The sequence below is a fragment of the Podarcis raffonei genome, chromosome 8 (genome assembly GCF_027172205.1).
Source record: "Podarcis raffonei isolate rPodRaf1 chromosome 8, rPodRaf1.pri, whole genome shotgun sequence".
In the NCBI taxonomy this organism is placed as follows: domain Eukaryota; kingdom Metazoa; phylum Chordata; class Lepidosauria; order Squamata; family Lacertidae; genus Podarcis; species Podarcis raffonei.
The window spans coordinates 40,158,737-40,177,224 of record NC_070609.1 but is presented as its reverse complement, the minus strand read 5'-3'; the positions used below and the strand labels follow the sequence as shown (position 1 = coordinate 40,177,224).

The 18,488-nt window shown below is 43.9% G+C and overlaps 1 protein-coding gene across 1 annotated transcript in view; it reads left to right on the top strand.

The window, feature by feature from the left end:
• Positions 1-2,356: 2,356 nt before the first annotated feature.
• NECAB2 (N-terminal EF-hand calcium binding protein 2) overlaps positions 2,357-18,488 on the top strand; it is a 144,986-nt gene continuing 128,854 nt past the window's right edge. The window contains exons 1-2 of the mRNA XM_053399512.1: positions 2,357-2,712; positions 17,904-17,928. Of these exons, the coding sequence (XP_053255487.1) occupies positions 2,488-2,712; positions 17,904-17,928 (250 nt within the window). The 5' untranslated portion in view covers positions 2,357-2,487. The remainder of the gene's footprint in view (positions 2,713-17,903; positions 17,929-18,488) is intronic.

The following is an 18,488-nucleotide window of genomic DNA, read 5'->3' as shown; positions in this document are numbered from 1 at the left end:
ACTGTTAAGACGCCCTTTGGATGCTAAGCACTTGGAACTCTCTACAGTTTGTCAGTCATTAGCAAATATGAGCAAGTCATCTCTGACATTTGGCTCCAAAGGGAAAGGATGCATCTGCCAGTTGGAAGCCTTTAATTAGTTAAAGCATCCAGCTGAGTGTTGGAAAGGGGAGGGAAATATTATTCCAAAGGGAGATGAAAAGTGGCCTTCTTTACCAGACACGGGGAGTTGTCAACACTCCAGATTTTTGCTCTGCTCAAAAGATACTAGACAAGAATCTTTACTTAGCCTTGGGTTTCAATGGGTGATTTCAGTAGGGCAGTATAAGTCAATGGTGGTCAACTGCTTGCATCATTATCACCACCAACCTCTTCATGATGTACATTTATACTGTATTTTTTCTCAAAGGAGCTGAAGGCAGTGCACAAAGTCCTCCCTCATGTTTATCCTCACAGCAACCCTGTGAGGTAGGTTAGGCAGAGAGTGTGTGAGTGAGTGATTGGTCCCTAGGAGGCCTAGTGAGGTGGGTGTGGAACAGCTGAGTCTGAAATTGGATGAAAATTCCTTACTATCTGTGCAGAACATGCAAATGCAAAATATTGTATGATTCAATTTGTCACACATGATGTATTGCCACAAGCTTCTTTTCCTGGGACAATTCCTCAGACCTATTTATGCTACAAACATCTATCTATTACTCTCTGTGTATCAGCTTGTCCCTCACCCCAGCTAGGGCTTCCCCTAGCTCGTGAAGTGAGCTTCCTCCTTTTGGACAAGTCCAAATCTGTTATGTACTGAGTTGAATAGGATCCAAAATGCAGCAGTCTGATTGGTCCTAGAACAATAGGATTCAGAATGCAGCAGTCTGATTGGTCCTAGAACAATGCAGCAGTATGATTGGTCTGCAGGAGCCACCCAATCCAGCTCCAGATGGAAGTGAATCCACAACCTGATTGGCCTACAGGAGAATTCCAGAATTAGCCAATCACGTGCAGCCCATTGTGTAAATAATGTATATAAAGCAGATACTTTGGGGAAATTTTCATTCCTCCTCACCACTATGAGCTGAATAAAGAGCATGAAATCCACTCTCAACTCTGAGTATATTTCAAAATCCAAACAGCAAACCTGGCTCCAAACTATACTCCCCCACTAGCCAGACTGTGTCCCAAAGACTGATGAGTCTTGCATTCTAAAGGCTTGAGAGAGATGCCCAGCCACCAAGGGACATTAAGAACAAAATCCCTGGCTCCTCATCGATTGGCCATGTGCAGTAATCAAAACAGCCTAAATGCTAATTCAGTAAATGTAAGGTATATACAAGGTATCCCTGAGCTGCAAGACTGCTGGTGGCTGCATATACAATGGCCACTGAGAGATGGGTCAAGGTTTGTGGGGTTCTGTTGATCTTCATCAAAGTCAGGCTTCCTCAACCTCGGCCCTCCAGATGTTTTTGGCCTACAACTCCCATGATCCCTAGCTAGCAGGACCAGTGGTCAGAGATTATGGGAATTGTAGTCTCAAAACATCTGGAGGGCCAAGGTTGAGGAAGCCTGATCAAAGTTCTCCATGATGAATGGAAGTGTTTTCCTATGTACAAAGCTACCTGCTCTTAGGATCACAGTTCCTGGGTTGGGACTGATAGGAATCATAGTCCAACAACAATTGGAGGGTACCACATTATCCCCTCCTGTACCAGTAGATCTCTGGGTGGTCTGCAGTAGTTTGGCAAAAGTTTGTGATTGCCAGTTTAACAACAGCACTAACAGAAGGCCTTGTTTCACTTAAGTTAGGCTGCTGAAATGAAGAAGGGATTGGACTTTTGTGTGAAAGAACTAGTGAGCTCAGTTCTGGGAAATGGAAACAAATTCCTAGTCTCAGAATGTGCCTGCTCTTCACTTCAAAGTCTGTATCTTTAGCAGCTGGCACCATTTGCCACATCTTGAGCTTCTACTGAAAGAAAAAGGGAGAATATTTAGTGTGGTGTGCCCCCAACCTGGTGCCCTCCAGGTGTTTTGGACTACAACTTCCATAATCCTTGCTGGGTGGGAGTTGCCGTCCAAAACAGCTGGAGGGCACCAGGTTGGAGAAGATGACCTGACAGGATCACAAGGCCCCTGGCTATGTATTCTGTAACTTCCAGAATATATGTATATGTATATGTATATGTATATGTATATGTCTGCATAAGAACAACACCTGCAAGATAAATTGAGCTGGGAGAAATGTGCTTGAGGAAGCGTCTTCCTCCCAGCCACCTCCTCCACCTCCTTCCCCGATGCACCCCTTGCAGGCAGCCCCCATCCCTAGGTGGGGGGTGGGGTGCGATCTGGCGACCCCCTTCCCTCGTCCCTCCTCCGGGGAGTGTGGCAGGCGGGGGTGGGGTTTCGCCTGCCCGCTCCTCGCCCGGGAGCCGCCGTCGGCGGGGTGATGTAGCCTGTGTGGGAGGGAATACCCCCGGCTCCAGCATGAAGGCTCCTGTAAAAGATGTGTGAGCAGGCAGCGCGCTACTGCCGGGAGAGCGTCCACAAGCTCCTCCGCAAACAGCAGCCGCAGATCGGGGGGCTGGACGGGCTGCTCCGCTGGATAGTCACCAAGATGAGCGACAAGAGCATCCTGCCCGACCGGGAGCTCCTGCAGGAAGGCCAGGCGGCCGCCGGGCAGGACGGCTGCTTCCCCGAGCAGCGGAAAGGCGCTTCCGTGATCCTGGATGTGAGTTCCCTTCTCCGAGCCGAGAGCTGCAACCCAGACCCGGGTGGGCGGGTAGCGGGAGACCGGGCAGGCAGGCAGGCAAGCAAGCAGGGGAAGAGGCGCCCTCGCCCTCCGCCTCGCCCAACAAACCTGGACCTTTTCTCCCCCTCTCCAACTGCCAGCGAAAAAAGAGATCGATTTCTACTGAAAGGCGCCCTGGTCGTCTTTATGTGGCCAGGCGCCTTGCAGCACGCGAGGTTGGAGGCTCGCAAGTGACCTGGGGAATGGCGTCCCTTCGCTGCTCTTGCGCGAGGCTCTAGTAGAACCTCCAGGTGCGAGCGCAGTCTACCTTTGCAAAAGCCCAAATCCTTTCTTTTCATTTTTCTCCGGTTTTTTGGCGCGGGGCAAACGGCAAAGGAGGGCTGTGAATACTCTGCTAGCCAATGAGGGAGTGATCCCCCCCCCGCTGATTCGCCCCCCCCCCCGGCTGAATTCCCTAGCAGGTGTTTTTTTTTTTTTTTTTGTCTCATTGGGTTTAAAATGGGTATATCCCTCCCCACTCCAAACTATATGGGGGAGGGAAGGCAGTTTTGGGTCTGACTCTTGAGGAAACCTGAATTGTGTGTGGGGGGGGTGCGCATTAAGATTTAAGTCAAGAAGGGGTTTTGTTCGGTGGTTCTTTGAGCAAAGGCTTCCAGGTGGGATAGACCGAAGTCCTGAACGGGTGTCCCCGGAGCTAGTGCAGACCGCTTTCCCTGCGCCACTGAAGGGTAGCCAACTTTCCCCCTCTTCAGGGGGACTCCAGGCTGGGATTTTGCAAAGGAAATCATCGCTTTCATCTTCTCCGTGGGGTGGGAGCCTTTCCTAATAAGTGTTTTTGCCTTCCAGGCAGCTGTTAAAAGCAGAGGATCTCTGTCAAGAGGGGGGAAGTTTGCAACCCCAGAGGAAGCGCTTTCAAGGCTGCCCTCATTTAGGCAGGGCTGTGCCGTGGGATCTCTCCCTGGAAGGGCAGGGCAGGCGACTCTTGCGGGGTCCCAGTAAGAGACCCGGGCTTGGTTGTTCTCCTGGCATAGCTTTCCCAAGAGAATAAATTCCCTTTAAAAGCAGCCCAGAGGAAAGGCAGTGCAGCCCACTCCAGTTAATGGGCACAGGAAGCCATTCCCCCCCCCTCAAAGAGGGACAGGCTGGCATAGGAGTTGCAATTGATCTCTGAATTTCACACACATACAAACACAATACAAAGTAATTAAGCCGGGGAGCTTTGAGAGATTCCAGTTATGGAAGATGAGGACAGAGGAAAATGTCATACTAACACTTTGTGTTTCATGTCACATCGTGGAGTCTTCGCTGCACTTTGTAGCACTTTCACCTACATTATCTCAGTAACTCTTACAACAGCCCTGCAAGGTAGGCTGGCCTCAGATTTTCCCTCATTGCAGGGCTAGAAAATTTTACTGAATTCAGAAGTGCCATGTTGGATGGGCAGACATCGCAGGGAGAAGAGGGGTTTGGAAGAATGAGATTGGTTTGGTTGTGATTGTTATTCCCCTGACCTGGAGAAGAGAAGCATACACCTCCCTCTTTTCAATGCTTGCCATGACTTCTGTGGCAAATGGATGCAGAAGTCTGAGTATAGGGTTTATCTTATTACGGCAAAGCAATGGTATGCAACAGAGAGGATTGTAGCTTAGTGGCAGAGCATCTGCCTTGCGTGCAGAAGTTCCCGGGTTCAAACCCTGGCATCTCCAGGTAGGTCTGGGAAAGACTGCTGCCTGAAACCGTGGATTGCCACTTCCAGTCAGTGCAGACAACACTGAGCTAGATAGATTGATGTCTGATTCGGTATAAGGCAGCTTCCTGTGAGCCTTTGCATAAGTGGGGATCTCCGCAGCGTGCCCACAATTGAGAAGGGCATATGATGGGTATACAAGATTTGTTGAAACTTATCTAAATATGCAGCTTATGTGTGTCACCTCAGTGAAGGGGTTTGAAGACTCATATTACCAAATGGGCAGTCCCATTTGGAAAAAGACAAGAATTGATGTTTTCTATTATTTAATCTTAACAATATGCAAAGCAGATATGTGCTGATGATGGCAGTTATAAATGCTGGTTGGTGCTGTTTTCTCTTCCCATCAGCTAAAAAGTTCCGTCATCTTTTTGAGAATTCTGAAACAAAATTAGCTCTCTCCTGCCAGAATTCCCCTTCCCCAAAGGGGGATTGAACCTCAAACTCATGACATGAGAAAATAACATTAAATTCTGGGGATGAACATGAATGCCTAACTTCCCTGATGCTCTACCTTAACTACCATTCTGTATTGAATTGCTTACAAATTAATAGTATTTGTCACACACACCCCTCTCACATACACACAACACAAACAGTCTCCAGGACACTACACTGATGAAAAGAAGAATCAGGGTTTTGCTGTAAAAAATGTTAGCAGGCTGGGGGTTTTTCCTGCTCCTCGCTACTGTAGTTCTATTTTTACCTAAGTGCTGTTTTAAGCTAGTGAATCCTTGCAACTTCTAAAATCAAGGCTACCTGAAAGATGCCAAATGAAAATCTGCAAAGAGTTTGTTCGGCTTTTGCTAATGCTTAATGTAACATGATGTACCCATAATCTAAGTTCTGAATAGGGATGGAGGGGAAAATGTGATTCAGATCACATTTAACAACAGGCCTACCCAATTTGCACTTTTTGAAACAATATGTGAACTCAGCCGTGCTTCAAAATTTGTGCTTATCTGGATTTTGCAATGCAGTTCTCCAACCAGCTAATGAGTACAAAAATGCAGATGCTAGGGTAAATTGAGCATAAAAGGCATATATCGGTAAGAATGGCATACAAAAATGAATAATGAGGAAAGTTGCTTTGCAAAAATGTGTAGATGTTGTGTATATGGAGAAATTTATACTAAGATACTGGTGAATTTGTATAAAGGTTATTTAACATAAACTGTTATGGAAAATGTGGAGAATGGAACTTAATATTAGAAACTGAAGGAAAACTGAAATGATTCACCCATCCCTAGTTCTGAGTTAGGCTCAGAACTAGGCAAAGACAGATTGAGGGGTTAGATTTGGTCATTCCCAAGCTGTATGCCAGAGTGTGCATCAGTGCACTATGAGAAAACAAATAAATTGAGTAATCAAAGGCAAGGCTCACCAGATTGCCTTCCAATCAACCTTCCGTGAAGGCAAGTAAATTTTGTGGCTTTCTGCATTGGGAAGATTGAATGATCCAATCATGGGACCCAATGCAGAGATGCACCGGAACAAATTAACAAGGAGAGTTCCCACAGTGCCTCTAAGTTATTGCTCTGCATGTGCCTCCTTGCAATTTCTCTCTCCTTCCCACCATCCCTGATATAGAAGGGTAAAGGGTTCTTCCAATATTATTATTATTATTTAAAAAATAGTACATCTTGGGCATTGGGAAATTTGACTTAGATGGAGGAGAAAGCAGTGGTTTGCATAAAAACCACAGGGAAAAATAATTATATAACATCTATTTCCTTTTTAAAGAGCTTTACAGAATCATATTATGAAAATGAGATATTAATAGTGCCAGCTGGAATTGATAGTTAATGTACCGAGTGTAAATTTAACTCTCCTAAAATTTGTTAATATACTTGACACTTTAATAGCAATATCCTCCCCCCATTTTTTTAAAGGGAGGAATATTATTGGTGAGTGAATCATGCTGGCTCATTTAACACTGTTGTCCATCAAGCAACCCCTCTCACAACAACTGATGCGTCTGTACTACATTAAGGCAGGCCTAATTAGTGAATACATTTATATCTTCTTCCATGCTACTTGGAATGAAAAACTGGTAGCGCAAAATGACTTAATAACGGCTCCAAATCAAAGCCTCTTGATGAGGCAGGCTAATCCAAAATTGGTCACAAGAAAACTTCTTTAAAACAACCACCACCATGTATTAATTTCTCTTCCAGGATTATAAAACACAACAACAAATGGATCCAAGTTTCCACACACAACCCTGCTGATTTTCAACCTTTCTCTCAAGTACTCCTGCGGTTATCTGTTTGGTCTGGAATACCCCTTGGGAATGCTGTTAATGTGACAGAGAAAACAAACAAGAACCGATTCATTTTGAGATTGAGGACCAATCTAGCTGTGACTTCACTTGCATGGCTGCATCATGCAATTAAAGTGAACATTTCTAAAAAATGATGTAAACAAGAGCTTGGGGGAAGCCTGATCAGCCTCCATCTTCTGGGTATGGGGAGAAGGACTTTAATTCTATCTCTCCCTGACACTCTCCCAACAAAAAGCATCTCTCTTAATTTGAATTTCAAGGGAAGCTCTAGCCCTGCCTTTGCCATCTAGTGGCCTCTTGATGCATTAGACTACATCTCCCATCAGCCCCAGCCAACATGGCCTTGCTGGCCAAGGCTGATTAGTCCAAAACATCTGGGGGGGCACCAGGTTGGTGTCTGTCAGGAGCAGGCCAGTGATAAAACAGCTGGTGTCAGTGAAATTAACTCTTTATTCAAAGAAACCAAAACAGTGCAGGGCTGGTGATCACAGCAACTCTTCCCAGTGGGTCTTGTCCCAATGAAGGTCCTTGCCTTCCCACCACTCTCTAAGGCTCCTCTCCTGGGTCCTTCCTCAGCAACCTAGGCTGCATCGCCTTATCTCTCTTTGCTCCACCCTCTTCATTGTTCTCCATGCTCTGGGAGACCAGGGAGGAATGCAGCTTTTCACAGCAGGAAGGGGAGACTCCCTGGTTTCTTCAGCAGCCTCTAATTTTGGACTGCCCTCTTCCTGCTCACTAAGCTCTGTTACTTCTTCAGGTTGTGACACCTTCTCCTCCCAGTCTGCTGCCTTCAGATGTCTTCTCCCTTTGACCACTCATGGTCATCCCATCACCAGTCCCCTGACTCTGAAACTTCCTCCCTTGGGGGTTCTCCAGCTGCTGCCTCCCACCTCTCCTCTGCATCCAGCCAGTCCATAACATCAATGGCTGTTCTAGCTTTGAAATGCAAATGGATTTGCAGATTTTGAAACAATGGATTCAGTGTTAGTCATACTCAAAGTAAACCCACTGAAGTAAGTGGATATGGTTAACATAGTTTTTTTAAAAAACAAAATTTAGTGGGTCTACTCTGAGTAAGACTTAGTTGAATACAATCCAACAAATGACCCAAAACACAATCATCCTTTGACATTCACACTTCTCTGAATTTTTCAAAGCAGTTTACCTGCCAAAGTGCTGGCAAAAAAAGGCATATATTAGGGTAAGTGTGCACAACAATGCACATATTAGTGAAAATAACACCCAAAAATGCATTGTATTTGGGGAAATTGTCTTACAAGAATTTGTATCTTAGGCAAAACTGCATGCAAACATGTATATTAGGAGATATTAGCAGTAAAATGCTGATGAAATTTTGTGATGACTTAAAAAAACAACAACCCCGCAAATTGATGTGGAGATATCCTATCTCTATTCCAGATGCAGACTAAACTGGAAATAAATTGTAGAAACCTTCAAAAAGAGAACTGTTGTCAGTGGTGCAGTTAGGTAATTTTTGGCTCTGGAATTAATGTACTTACGAGGTACCCCTTTTTAGATGGTAATGGATATCATTTACTTACTTCCAAATGTGTCAAGTTAGTCATTCTGTGTTTGGGGTTCTTTCCTGCCCATTTTGGTTTTTTTTTTTATAATATTTATTGGTATTTTCAAGAAACACACAACAAACAAAAACAAGAAATAAACCAAATAAAAATAAAAAAAAACACAAAAATACATAATATTCAAAACTAAACAGAAAAATAGAAAAAACACATAAAGTTTCTGATACTTATTATCCTTAACCTTATTTCTCAGACCTCCTCACACCTCCCCTTCTTGTATTCCAATTTAAATTGTCAATTCAGCAAGTCCTTAACTTATTTCTTCACCTTAGCTTAAACATTTGTTCTAACATACTATTATTTTACTTTACTTCTTTTTTCCATTTCCTCAATTTATTTTTAACAGCCTTATTTTCCATTAATTTAAAAAGAAAAAACCAATTTTACCTTATTGAAATTACACATCAATACTTATACCTCATTAATTATTCTTAAACCTTTTCCCTAAAGTCGACCAAAATTTCCCTTCCACGATTTACCCAATTTCCTTACCACTAACAAAATATAAAAAGCAAATTATCCTTATGTACCCTTTGGATTCCCAACCTCCACCCACCCTTTTCCCGGTTCCAGTCCCCAACCAATATCCATCAGTCTTTATGTTATTTATTTAGCCTGGAGATCTCACGTCCGAGGCCCTTATATCTCTCTCAGTTCCTTTCTGCCGGTCTCTTTGATAGTCCTTGATGTTAAGCCCCAAGTCTCGGAGGGGCTCCGGCCCAACAGAGTCCATGTTGCTTCCAGCCAGTCCTCCATACTTAAAAGCAAAGCCTATGGGGTGCTCCAACTCTTGTTTCAAATTTCTTTCAGATCCAGATGTCCCCAAAGCTCCAGCTTTCACCTTCAACAAATTTGTAATCCTCAGGTCTTCAGATCTCCTCCAAAGGGGATCTCTCCACTTTCCAGACTCCCATTCAGACCAGGCTTTCCGCATCCAATTTTTGTTGTCCTTTTTTATCATCATGTCAGGCCTCATATTGTAACTCTCCTTTGACTCCTGCAAACCTCCAGCTCCTCCTTCATTTTCTTCAAAAACAACATATTGCTCCATCGTATCTACACTTTCAGTTTCATTTATTTGTTCAGTTGAATAGGCTTCCTGTTTCAAGTCCTTATCAGGCTCAAAACTGTTGTTTACTGTCCAGTGTAGTAGTGATACCTCTGTAGACAAAGCATTGTATTCATCTTGCAAGTTTCCCAAGAGAACAAGTGCTCTGTCCAATTCTGCTTGGATTTTACATACTCCAGCCATCTTTGTGATGTAGTATCCCTATTACCCCTCTAGGGGGATTTTAGTTCCTTAATATTCCTTTCAGCTCAAAACCAAAAGTCCAGTTATTTTGTATCAGCCCTCCTTATTTTCAACAAGTTATACCGAATAAACCAGCAAAAACAGCAGAAACAATGTTCTCTTTTTCCAGCTGACAACTAGCTGACTAACAGCTCACTTGACAGCTGTCAAAATCTTCAATGCAACAGGCTTTCTCATAGGACGTTCCCGGGTCTAGGGGGGGATGAAATTTCAGCTCCCAAAATTCTTTTTATCCTCCAGTAAATCTTCTTATAATGTCAAAACCGTGAAGTCAAGATCTTTTATTAAAAAACAAGAAACAGATTCTCTCGACCTTAGCTGCCCAGTCCTTTGCTTTAAATTGTTTACAAAGAGGGGGGGGTGGACTTCCTTTTTAGCCCCTTCCCGCTCGTTCCAAATCCAAAATTAAAAAATTTTTAAGGTTCCAATCTCCGTATTACTCACGGGTTGATGTTTTAGAGTCCAATCGATCTTAGAAGAAGTTGGCGCTCTCTGTCAATGGCTTGCGGCTTCACTCCGTAGGCGAGGGAGTACTCTCAGCACCACGCCTCACCCTGCCTCCGTTCCGAAGCCTTTAAAAAGGCTCCGTCGCGGATTGGGGGGGCGCAAATGGTGCCCGCCGAGTCTCTGTGTTCACAGGCATCCGCGCCTGTGATTTTAAGGGTCTCCGCTTCGCCGCAGCGGCCAGACCCAGACGCTACGGAGCCGATTCCCTCCGGAGCTCGGAGGGAATCCGCCATTAAACAATGGCGCCAACCCGGAAGTCCCCTTTCCTGCCCATTTTGCTGACATCTGCCCCAAGGTCTTTCCTGATTACACCACTGGCCGTCATATAAAACAGGGTGGAGAATACAGTGTTTGCTGTGTGTTGTTTGCTATACTTTTAACTGAGCATCTTTTAACTGAGCCGCATGCAGAGTCTTGATTCCTCTAGTCTTGATATGTAACTTTGATACTATGGATTCCCTGTTCCTTGTGTTTTGGCTTCTTGATTACTGAACGATAACCAGTTTCAATTATGAGCTTGTAGTCCGCAATCTGAAAACAGAGCTCATGGGTGTGATCTGACTTCTCTCATGTTGATCAGCCTCCAAAATGAGTTGTGATGCTAAAGTTGATAGCTGCCTTGGCTTGCCCTTCGTGCTTCCTTCGAGCCCTCATTAATAAAGCATTTGTTGTGTAATGTTCTATCGATTTGCCGTTCTGGCCTAATTTCCCCCTTCTGGCTTGCTGCTTCCGCCTTAACTCCTGTAGAAGTTAATTATGATTTTCCTTCAAATTACCTCCTAATTTGTCTGGGATTTCTATTATTTCCCACTCTTGACAAGCTATTCCATTATTGCCAAGATTCCACTTGCTTTGCCCAGCATTTAAGATTAGCTTATTCACATTTTGATTCTAGGTCTTACAGGTTGGGGGGGGGCGTTCATGAAAAACAAAACAGTATGCTCTGCTTTTGGGAGACATAATATGGCTCAGATGTGTTGGCGATGGACTGAACTGCAAGCACAACATGGGGTTATTAACCAACTCTCTCCATATCTATTTAAAATGGCTCAGTTTCAGAGACTGTCAAGCAGATAATTTCATTGAAGGATGCAGTTCCAATAACTGTCCCGTACAGTGTAATTAAAAGGTCAGTTTCAGGTCGGTGTCATTGACATCCAGCCATATCACTGCTAATTTGACTTCATTGATGTCATCTTTTGCAAAAGAAGCTATATTTTCCATAGGTGGTTATTATACCGCTTTGATCCTGGAATGATTAAAAAAAATTAAGAAAGGACCAAAGGAAGCACATAACATGGAAGATCTGTGCATATAATCTCTCACATTTATGTTAAATGTTAATAGAAGCATCCACCTACTTTAAACGGCCTCGGTCCAGTATACCTGAAGGAGCGTCTCCACCCCCATCGCTCTGCCCGGACACTGAGGTCCAGCGCCGAGGGCCTTCTGGCGGTTTCCTCCCTGTGAGAAGTGGATCCAGAACAAGGAACCAGGCAGAGGGCCTTCTCGGTAATGGCACTCGCCCTGTGGAACACCCTCCCACCAGATGTCAAAGAGAAAAACAACTACCAGACTTTTAGAAGACATCTGAAGGCAGCCCTGTTTAGGGAAGCTTTTAATGTTTAATAACTATTGTATTTTAATATTCTGTTGGAAGCCCCCCAAAGTGGCTGGGGAAACCCAGCCAGATGGGCGGGGTATAAATTATTATTATTATTATTATTATTATTATTATTATTATTATTATTATTATCTGCACCACAGCACTGAGGGAATGGGGGGAATTTAACCCTTTCCTCTATGGTGGCTTCCCCCATTGAAATCACACACACACACCCCAAACTGCTATTTGCCCCATTGGAGGGGAAATATATGAGTGTCTAGATGTGTGTGTCTGATGGGGAAGGACAGCAGCTTCATGATAGTGCATCTGCTTTGCACACAGGCGGTCCCAGGATCAATACCTGGCATCTCCAGGAAGGGCTGGGAATGTCCCCTGCCTGAAATCCAGAAGAGTTGCTGCCAGCCCGTGCAGACAGTACTGAGCTTGATGGACCAGTGGTCTGACTCAGCATATGACAGCTTCCTAGCCATTTTCTTTTTTCTTTTTAAAATAAATTTATTTGGTTTTTCAGATAAAAAATTTACAGTCACATGTCCAACATACAACATAAAAACAAGATTCCAAGGAATCTTTTCGACTTCCCTTCTCCCCTTTGTGGGTCCTACTGTTAATCATTTCCTCCTGCATCTTTTATGATAATCCAAATATTTTATTTCTCCATTGTTTCCAAAAATCACCATTAAACTACAAGTGATATTCCAATCCTACTAACGATTGTAACTGTTTACAATGGTCTTAAGATAAGTTATACATTTCCCCCATTCCTTATTAAAATTTTGGTCTTTCTGATTTCTGGTTCTTCCAGTCATTTTAGCCATTTCGGAATAATCCATCAACTTGATCTCTTTTAAATTGCACAACTCTGGGCAAGTTCTGTTGTGTTTTTTAATGTGTGCAGCACTTAGTAAACATTTGACAACAACAACAACAACAATAAATAGAAGAGAGAGAGAGAGAATTTATAGGCTGCGTTATCATCAAGGTTTGTACCTTCTCACTGTTGTCGTAGCCCACAGAAGCCATGGCTTTTCAGGTGTTGTTGGATAGACTCCAACTCCCGTCAGCCTCAGCCACCTTAGTCAGTGGCCAGAGATGATGGGAGATCTGGAGGCCCACACTCCATCCCTGTCCTAGCCCTGGCCTTGCTGGTGAAATCCCGTGAGTTTGCCCACATGGAACTGAGCACCACATCGTTCACTCGTTGCTTTTGCTTTCTGAGCTTGGTGAAGTTACTTTGCTTGACTCTGCTGAGCAGAGCTGAGGAAGCTCCATGTTTCCCTCTGCAGAAGGGGGAGGGAAATGACTTCAGCCTGAGGGCCGCATTCTGTTACGGAAAGCTTGACATTGATAGGCTGGCCAGAGGCAAGAAGTGAGTGAGGCAGCAGGTACTGTACATTCTAGCTACAGAGGTTTCTACACATCCACTCGCTCACTCCATTCAAGCACATTCTAGCCAGGCAAAAGTACTTGAGATAGGCATACCCTGGGGAGAGTCTGAGGGCCACACATGACCTGCAGGTCTGTGGTTCCCTAACCTTCCATTGCAGGAATGGTGACTGAAGGAGAGTTGTTGAGCCAGTGTGGTGTAGTGGTTAAGAGCGGTAGTCACGCAATCTGGGGAACCGGGTTCGCATCCCCGCTCCTCCACATGCAGCTGCTGGGTGACCTTGGGCTAGTCACACTTCTTTGAAGTCTCTCAGCCCCACTCACCTCACAGAGTGTTTGTTGTGGGGGAGGAAGGGAAAGGAGATTGTTAGCCACTTTTGAGACTCCTTCGAGTAGTGATAAAGCGGGATATCAAATCCAAACTCTTCTTCTTCTTCTTCTTCCTGATGAAATGCTGCTTATTTGTCTGGTCTCCAGAAGCACACCCCCCCCCAGCATGCCGCATCCCCTCTCTGAACAGCAAAATTAGTCCAATCAACGCTGACGTGCTTTTTGCTTGGGAGGTGTTGACACCTGACAACACTGGTAGAAACTTAGATTTAGCTAACTGCAGCTCTGGTCTAAATCAAGATTTCCTCCTCTCCCAGGACTTTCAGAAAAGCTGCATATTTGCTCAGCTTTGCAGTTGAATTTGCTGCTGTTCTCTCCCACACATATACATTTTGGATGCTATTGGCCAAAAGTTCCATTTTATTTTAAAGGGGTACATTTGAAATTCTCCTCGTCCAAATGCCCTCCCTGGATTTTGGAGTCCCAATTTGCTTTATCCCTTTGCAGACAGTTGGATTGAGTGTGCGTGTGTGTGTACCGATGCTCTGATGCACATCTACAACATGCCTGCATGGATTAGATGTGCACAGGCCACTCTACACACTACACGAGCTGGTTTCCCCTATAGCCCCTGACAGATGCAGCAATGTCTTTGGATGCCAGTTGCTGGAAACCACTGGAGGGGAGAGTGTTCTTGTGCTCAGGTCCTGCTTGTGGGTTTTCCATTAGGGCATATGGTTGGCCAGTGTGAGAACAGGATGCTAGACTTGGTCTAGCATGATATAGCAACAATGCTATTTAGGCTGCCATGAACATGGCATGTCAAGAAAAAGAACTCCCCCACTGCTGTGGTGTGAGGACATTCTCCACGGTTTCTACAAAAGCCCCACAGGATCACTGGCTAAAACAGTTCACTGCTGAGGACTTGCTTTGAGTGATTTTTGCAAAATAAATTCAGTGTATAAATACAATATAAGGAGTAAAGGCAGGAATACGAAATGAGAAAGAAACAGTTTATTGAGTATGAAATCTGACCCATGATGGGGAGGAAGGAAGTCTATTAGAATATAATAACAATTGGGTATAGATAATAAGATAACATAGGTCCAAGCGCAGAAATTTGAGGACTTATGGCTATATGTTTAGTTTGTTTAGAATTTCTTTTTAGTTTGTATTTGTAGTTTTTTAAGTGTGGTGCGTATGTGTTGTAGTAATAATCCAATAAAAAGCATGGTTAAAAAACAACAGTTCACTGCTGCAAACATTGCAAATTATGTAGTCTGGAGCAAGAACTAAAGGAAATTTGCAACTATGGGTTGCAAATGTTTCGCCCTACTCAGGGTAGACTCACTGAAAATTATGAACATCGCTAACTTAGGTCCATTAACTTCTATGGGTCTACAAACTTAGTCATCCCATGTCAATATTTGGGTGATGGTTGTTTAATTTTCCTTTATTGGTTTTTCATGTAAACACTACACAGTCAAAACCCTCCCCCACATATGGGTGCAGGAGAGCAGCATTTCAGATCCCAGTGTCCATTCAATGGATGTCAGTGTTCATCTGAAATTCCTCCAGTTCTGGATTCTTTTCCTTCCTTGGTGTTACTCCAAGCTGCTTCCCTGTATGACCACTTGTGCAATCCATTAGTTTCTACATTGAGTCACTGTAATTACAGTGACTGTCCAGCATTTAGGGTCAAAATGCAAGGATGACCAGCTAATTCAAGGATATGTTTACATTCTCTCATAACCTTTTTGGTAGTATGGTGTTAAAGTACCATTCAAATCTTAGATGGCAGTTTCAAAACTGTATGCATTTTAGCTTGTTAATGGCATGGTGAAGTACTGTATAATTTTATTTGTATTGTGTTGAAACCAGCCGGCAAGTGATGGGAGTTGCAGTCCCAAACAGTGGGAGAGCACAGGGATGGAGAAGGCTGCTGTAACCACAAGCACAGTATTTCCTTCAATGAAACTCTCTAGTTTTCCCTCCTCTGTTGCACATTCCATTCAATCCATCTTTCATGCAGGAAACTAGCCTTTCGGATGTGAAGTTAAATTGTATCTCAACACAAAACTTTATAATTCAGCAATGATTTGTAAAGCTTAGCCATGGGCTGCCCTTTCAGCAATGGGCTTTTAATGGTGGATCTGCTGAAATGTGGCATTTTATCAGTTTTCTCTTTTTTCTTTTGAAACTGACTTCACCCGGATTTGAGCATCAGTTGGAGTCTATTTCTTTGTTGAGAGACTGAAATCAAATCAAATTGACTTATCCGTGCCTGTGATAGTATTGCTCAAGCAATATTTTTTTGAATCAAACGTTTTCCAGTTCAATCCATTCCTGCAACCATTTTTATTACCGAACCATTGTTACCTTTGAATGCTTTGAGTTATGACCTAGAAAATAGAGAATGTTGTTCTCTGGCTGAATAAAACCTTTTCTTTTCTTCTTCTTTTACAACACCCTTTTGTTCGCGTCCTGGAAATAACAGCAGCTTTGTTTTGTATATGTTTAATCAAGTTTCTTCTTTGGAAGAGAATGAGTGCAGGAGAGAAAGAATTCCACTGCTGTGCCGTAGAAGCATGTGACTTGCCATATGCAATTTTTGTAACCACCTAAGTTCCTCATGGGGTCTTGATGGTTTTATCTTGGACTGCGCAAAATTTTCCCAGGGACAGTGGGACATAAGAGTCATTAAAACTAATTACAGCAGAGCTGCGGAAACCTTTTCACCATGGGGCTACATTCCTTTTACCTTTGTATGACACACCAGTTTCTACACACAAACTCCTCTTCATCCAGGGAAGCAAGAGGTATTGTCAGGGTTCAGGAACATATTTGCCAGGCAAAGTGACTCAGTGTGTGAAGCTCAGTATTGTCCACACTGACAGACAGAAGCTCCCCCAGATTTCAGGCAGGGAGTCTTTCCTGGCCCTAACAAGAGATGCCAGGGATTGAACCTGGCCCCTTCTGCATGCAAAACGGATGCTCTGCCAGTGAGCCAAGGCTCAGTGAGTCAGATGAGTGAGCAGTGGCAAGAGTGGTGAGGAGGAAATGCCAAGCACATTCAAGGAGGGAGTTCACTGAGAACTTATTGCTCAAAACCCCCAAAAACCTGGAGTCAGCACTGCATTGCCATGATGACTGCTCCTTCCCCTGTGTCTGGCCATTCCCTGAAATGTACCAAGTGGCACCAACTCATGTTGAGTTCTTTCCTGTTGAATGTCTGCCTGCCGTATAGATGCCAAGGACACAGAACCTTTGTTGCGGGGAGGTGGTTGGGAAACACAGTCACTGTACAGGTATGCTGTTGGGTTTTCTTTTCTTAAAAAAAATAAAAGGTAACCCAAGCTTTAATTGTCAAATTGCACCAACCACTTTTCAAATCTCTCCTCCAGGTTTTGCTGCACTCGCCTCCCTTCTTTCTCCTCCCTGATTTGCAGCAAGATGTCTTCTGTTGTTATGTATTCCCCCTCTTCTCTCCGCTGCTTTTGCTTTGATCTAAATTTATCTCCTTCCCACGCAGAGCGAGCAGACGTCTCTTTCTTTACTACTGTACATTAATTATACAAGCAGTGCAAGATCATGGAAATCTGCTTGCTGACAACCTCTTTTTATGCCAGAATATCAAATATCATTCCACTGTATTTCATTGGCGATACTGCCCTTGATTCCTGCCCTAAGGTTCTCTCTCCCCTGGGCTCAGACCTGTATTCTTATGTAAGGCTACTTCTCCCTTGCTTGCACTCTTGCTCTGTGAATGTGTTTTCCAACAAATTTGGGATGCAATGTATGTGACAGAACCCCTCCGGTGCAATTAGTTTATATTTGCTACAACTTTTGAGTTCTCCCTGATCGCTCATTGCCCCTCATTTGCTTCTGCAATGCTCTGGAATGTCTGCAGTGCACCTGCTAAAAGAGCCACAAAGGCACATTGAAGGACAAATATGCCACTTAGAGCCTCAAGCTGGGATATTTTCACGCAAATAAATGTACTCACATGTAGGTGCAGCAGCACACCTTATAGGAGAGGAGGCTGGGAACACCATGCCCAGTAACTGCCTTTTACTGTGTGAACCAGGGGAAATATACCTAGGTCCAGTTGCTGACAAATAGCAGCTGGCAGGGGGCAGAGAGAGGGGGGGGACAGAGAGTTTTTATTGGGAATTTGCTGCAAGCTCCATACCTATTTGGATTGCCTGTAATATTCCCCCACTCCCTGCAGAAGTTTAAAGTAACCACAGAACAAGACCTGCACATCTGTCTCTGTGTGAGTCTGTCTCTAAGTGAAAGATATATATTTGTGTTTGATTTGTAACAGCCAAGCAATTACAAAATAGTAAAACTGTGCCTTTCTTTGATTCTAGATCTTCAGACGAGCTGACAAAAATGGTAAGTCGTCTTATTGATGAGTGTGGGTGTGTGCTTGTATTCATTTGTTTGTAAAATTAAATGATATACCTGTATGTCCTTTACAGGGGATTGCAGGGATTGAACCTGGAGCCTTCTGTGTGAAAAACATGTGTTCTCTCACTGTGCTAAGGACCTTCCCCTGTGGCAGGCTTGGTAGAAAAGTTTTGCTAATGCAATTCACATCTATGTGGTATTTATACATTTGCACATCTATGTTCCACACAGCTGTGCAAATGTATAAATCTTCTTCCCATATGAGTCCACTGGATTTCATAGGAATTACCTGCTCTGTATTACCTCCTGGGGAGAGGATGCAAATGAAGTTCCCATTACACAACTATGCTGCTGGAGGTCAGCAGGTGCTCCTTGTACACCCTGGTGGGAGAAAGACTGAAATGTCCTTTGCAGCTACAGCTAAAACCCAAACTTTGCATCAGTGATAGTCAGCTACTATCACAGCCACAATTCCTTTCTTTGAAAAACTTGGGCCTAATTATTCTGGGTCCTTGTTAAACATACAAAGGCAATGCTATGGCAGA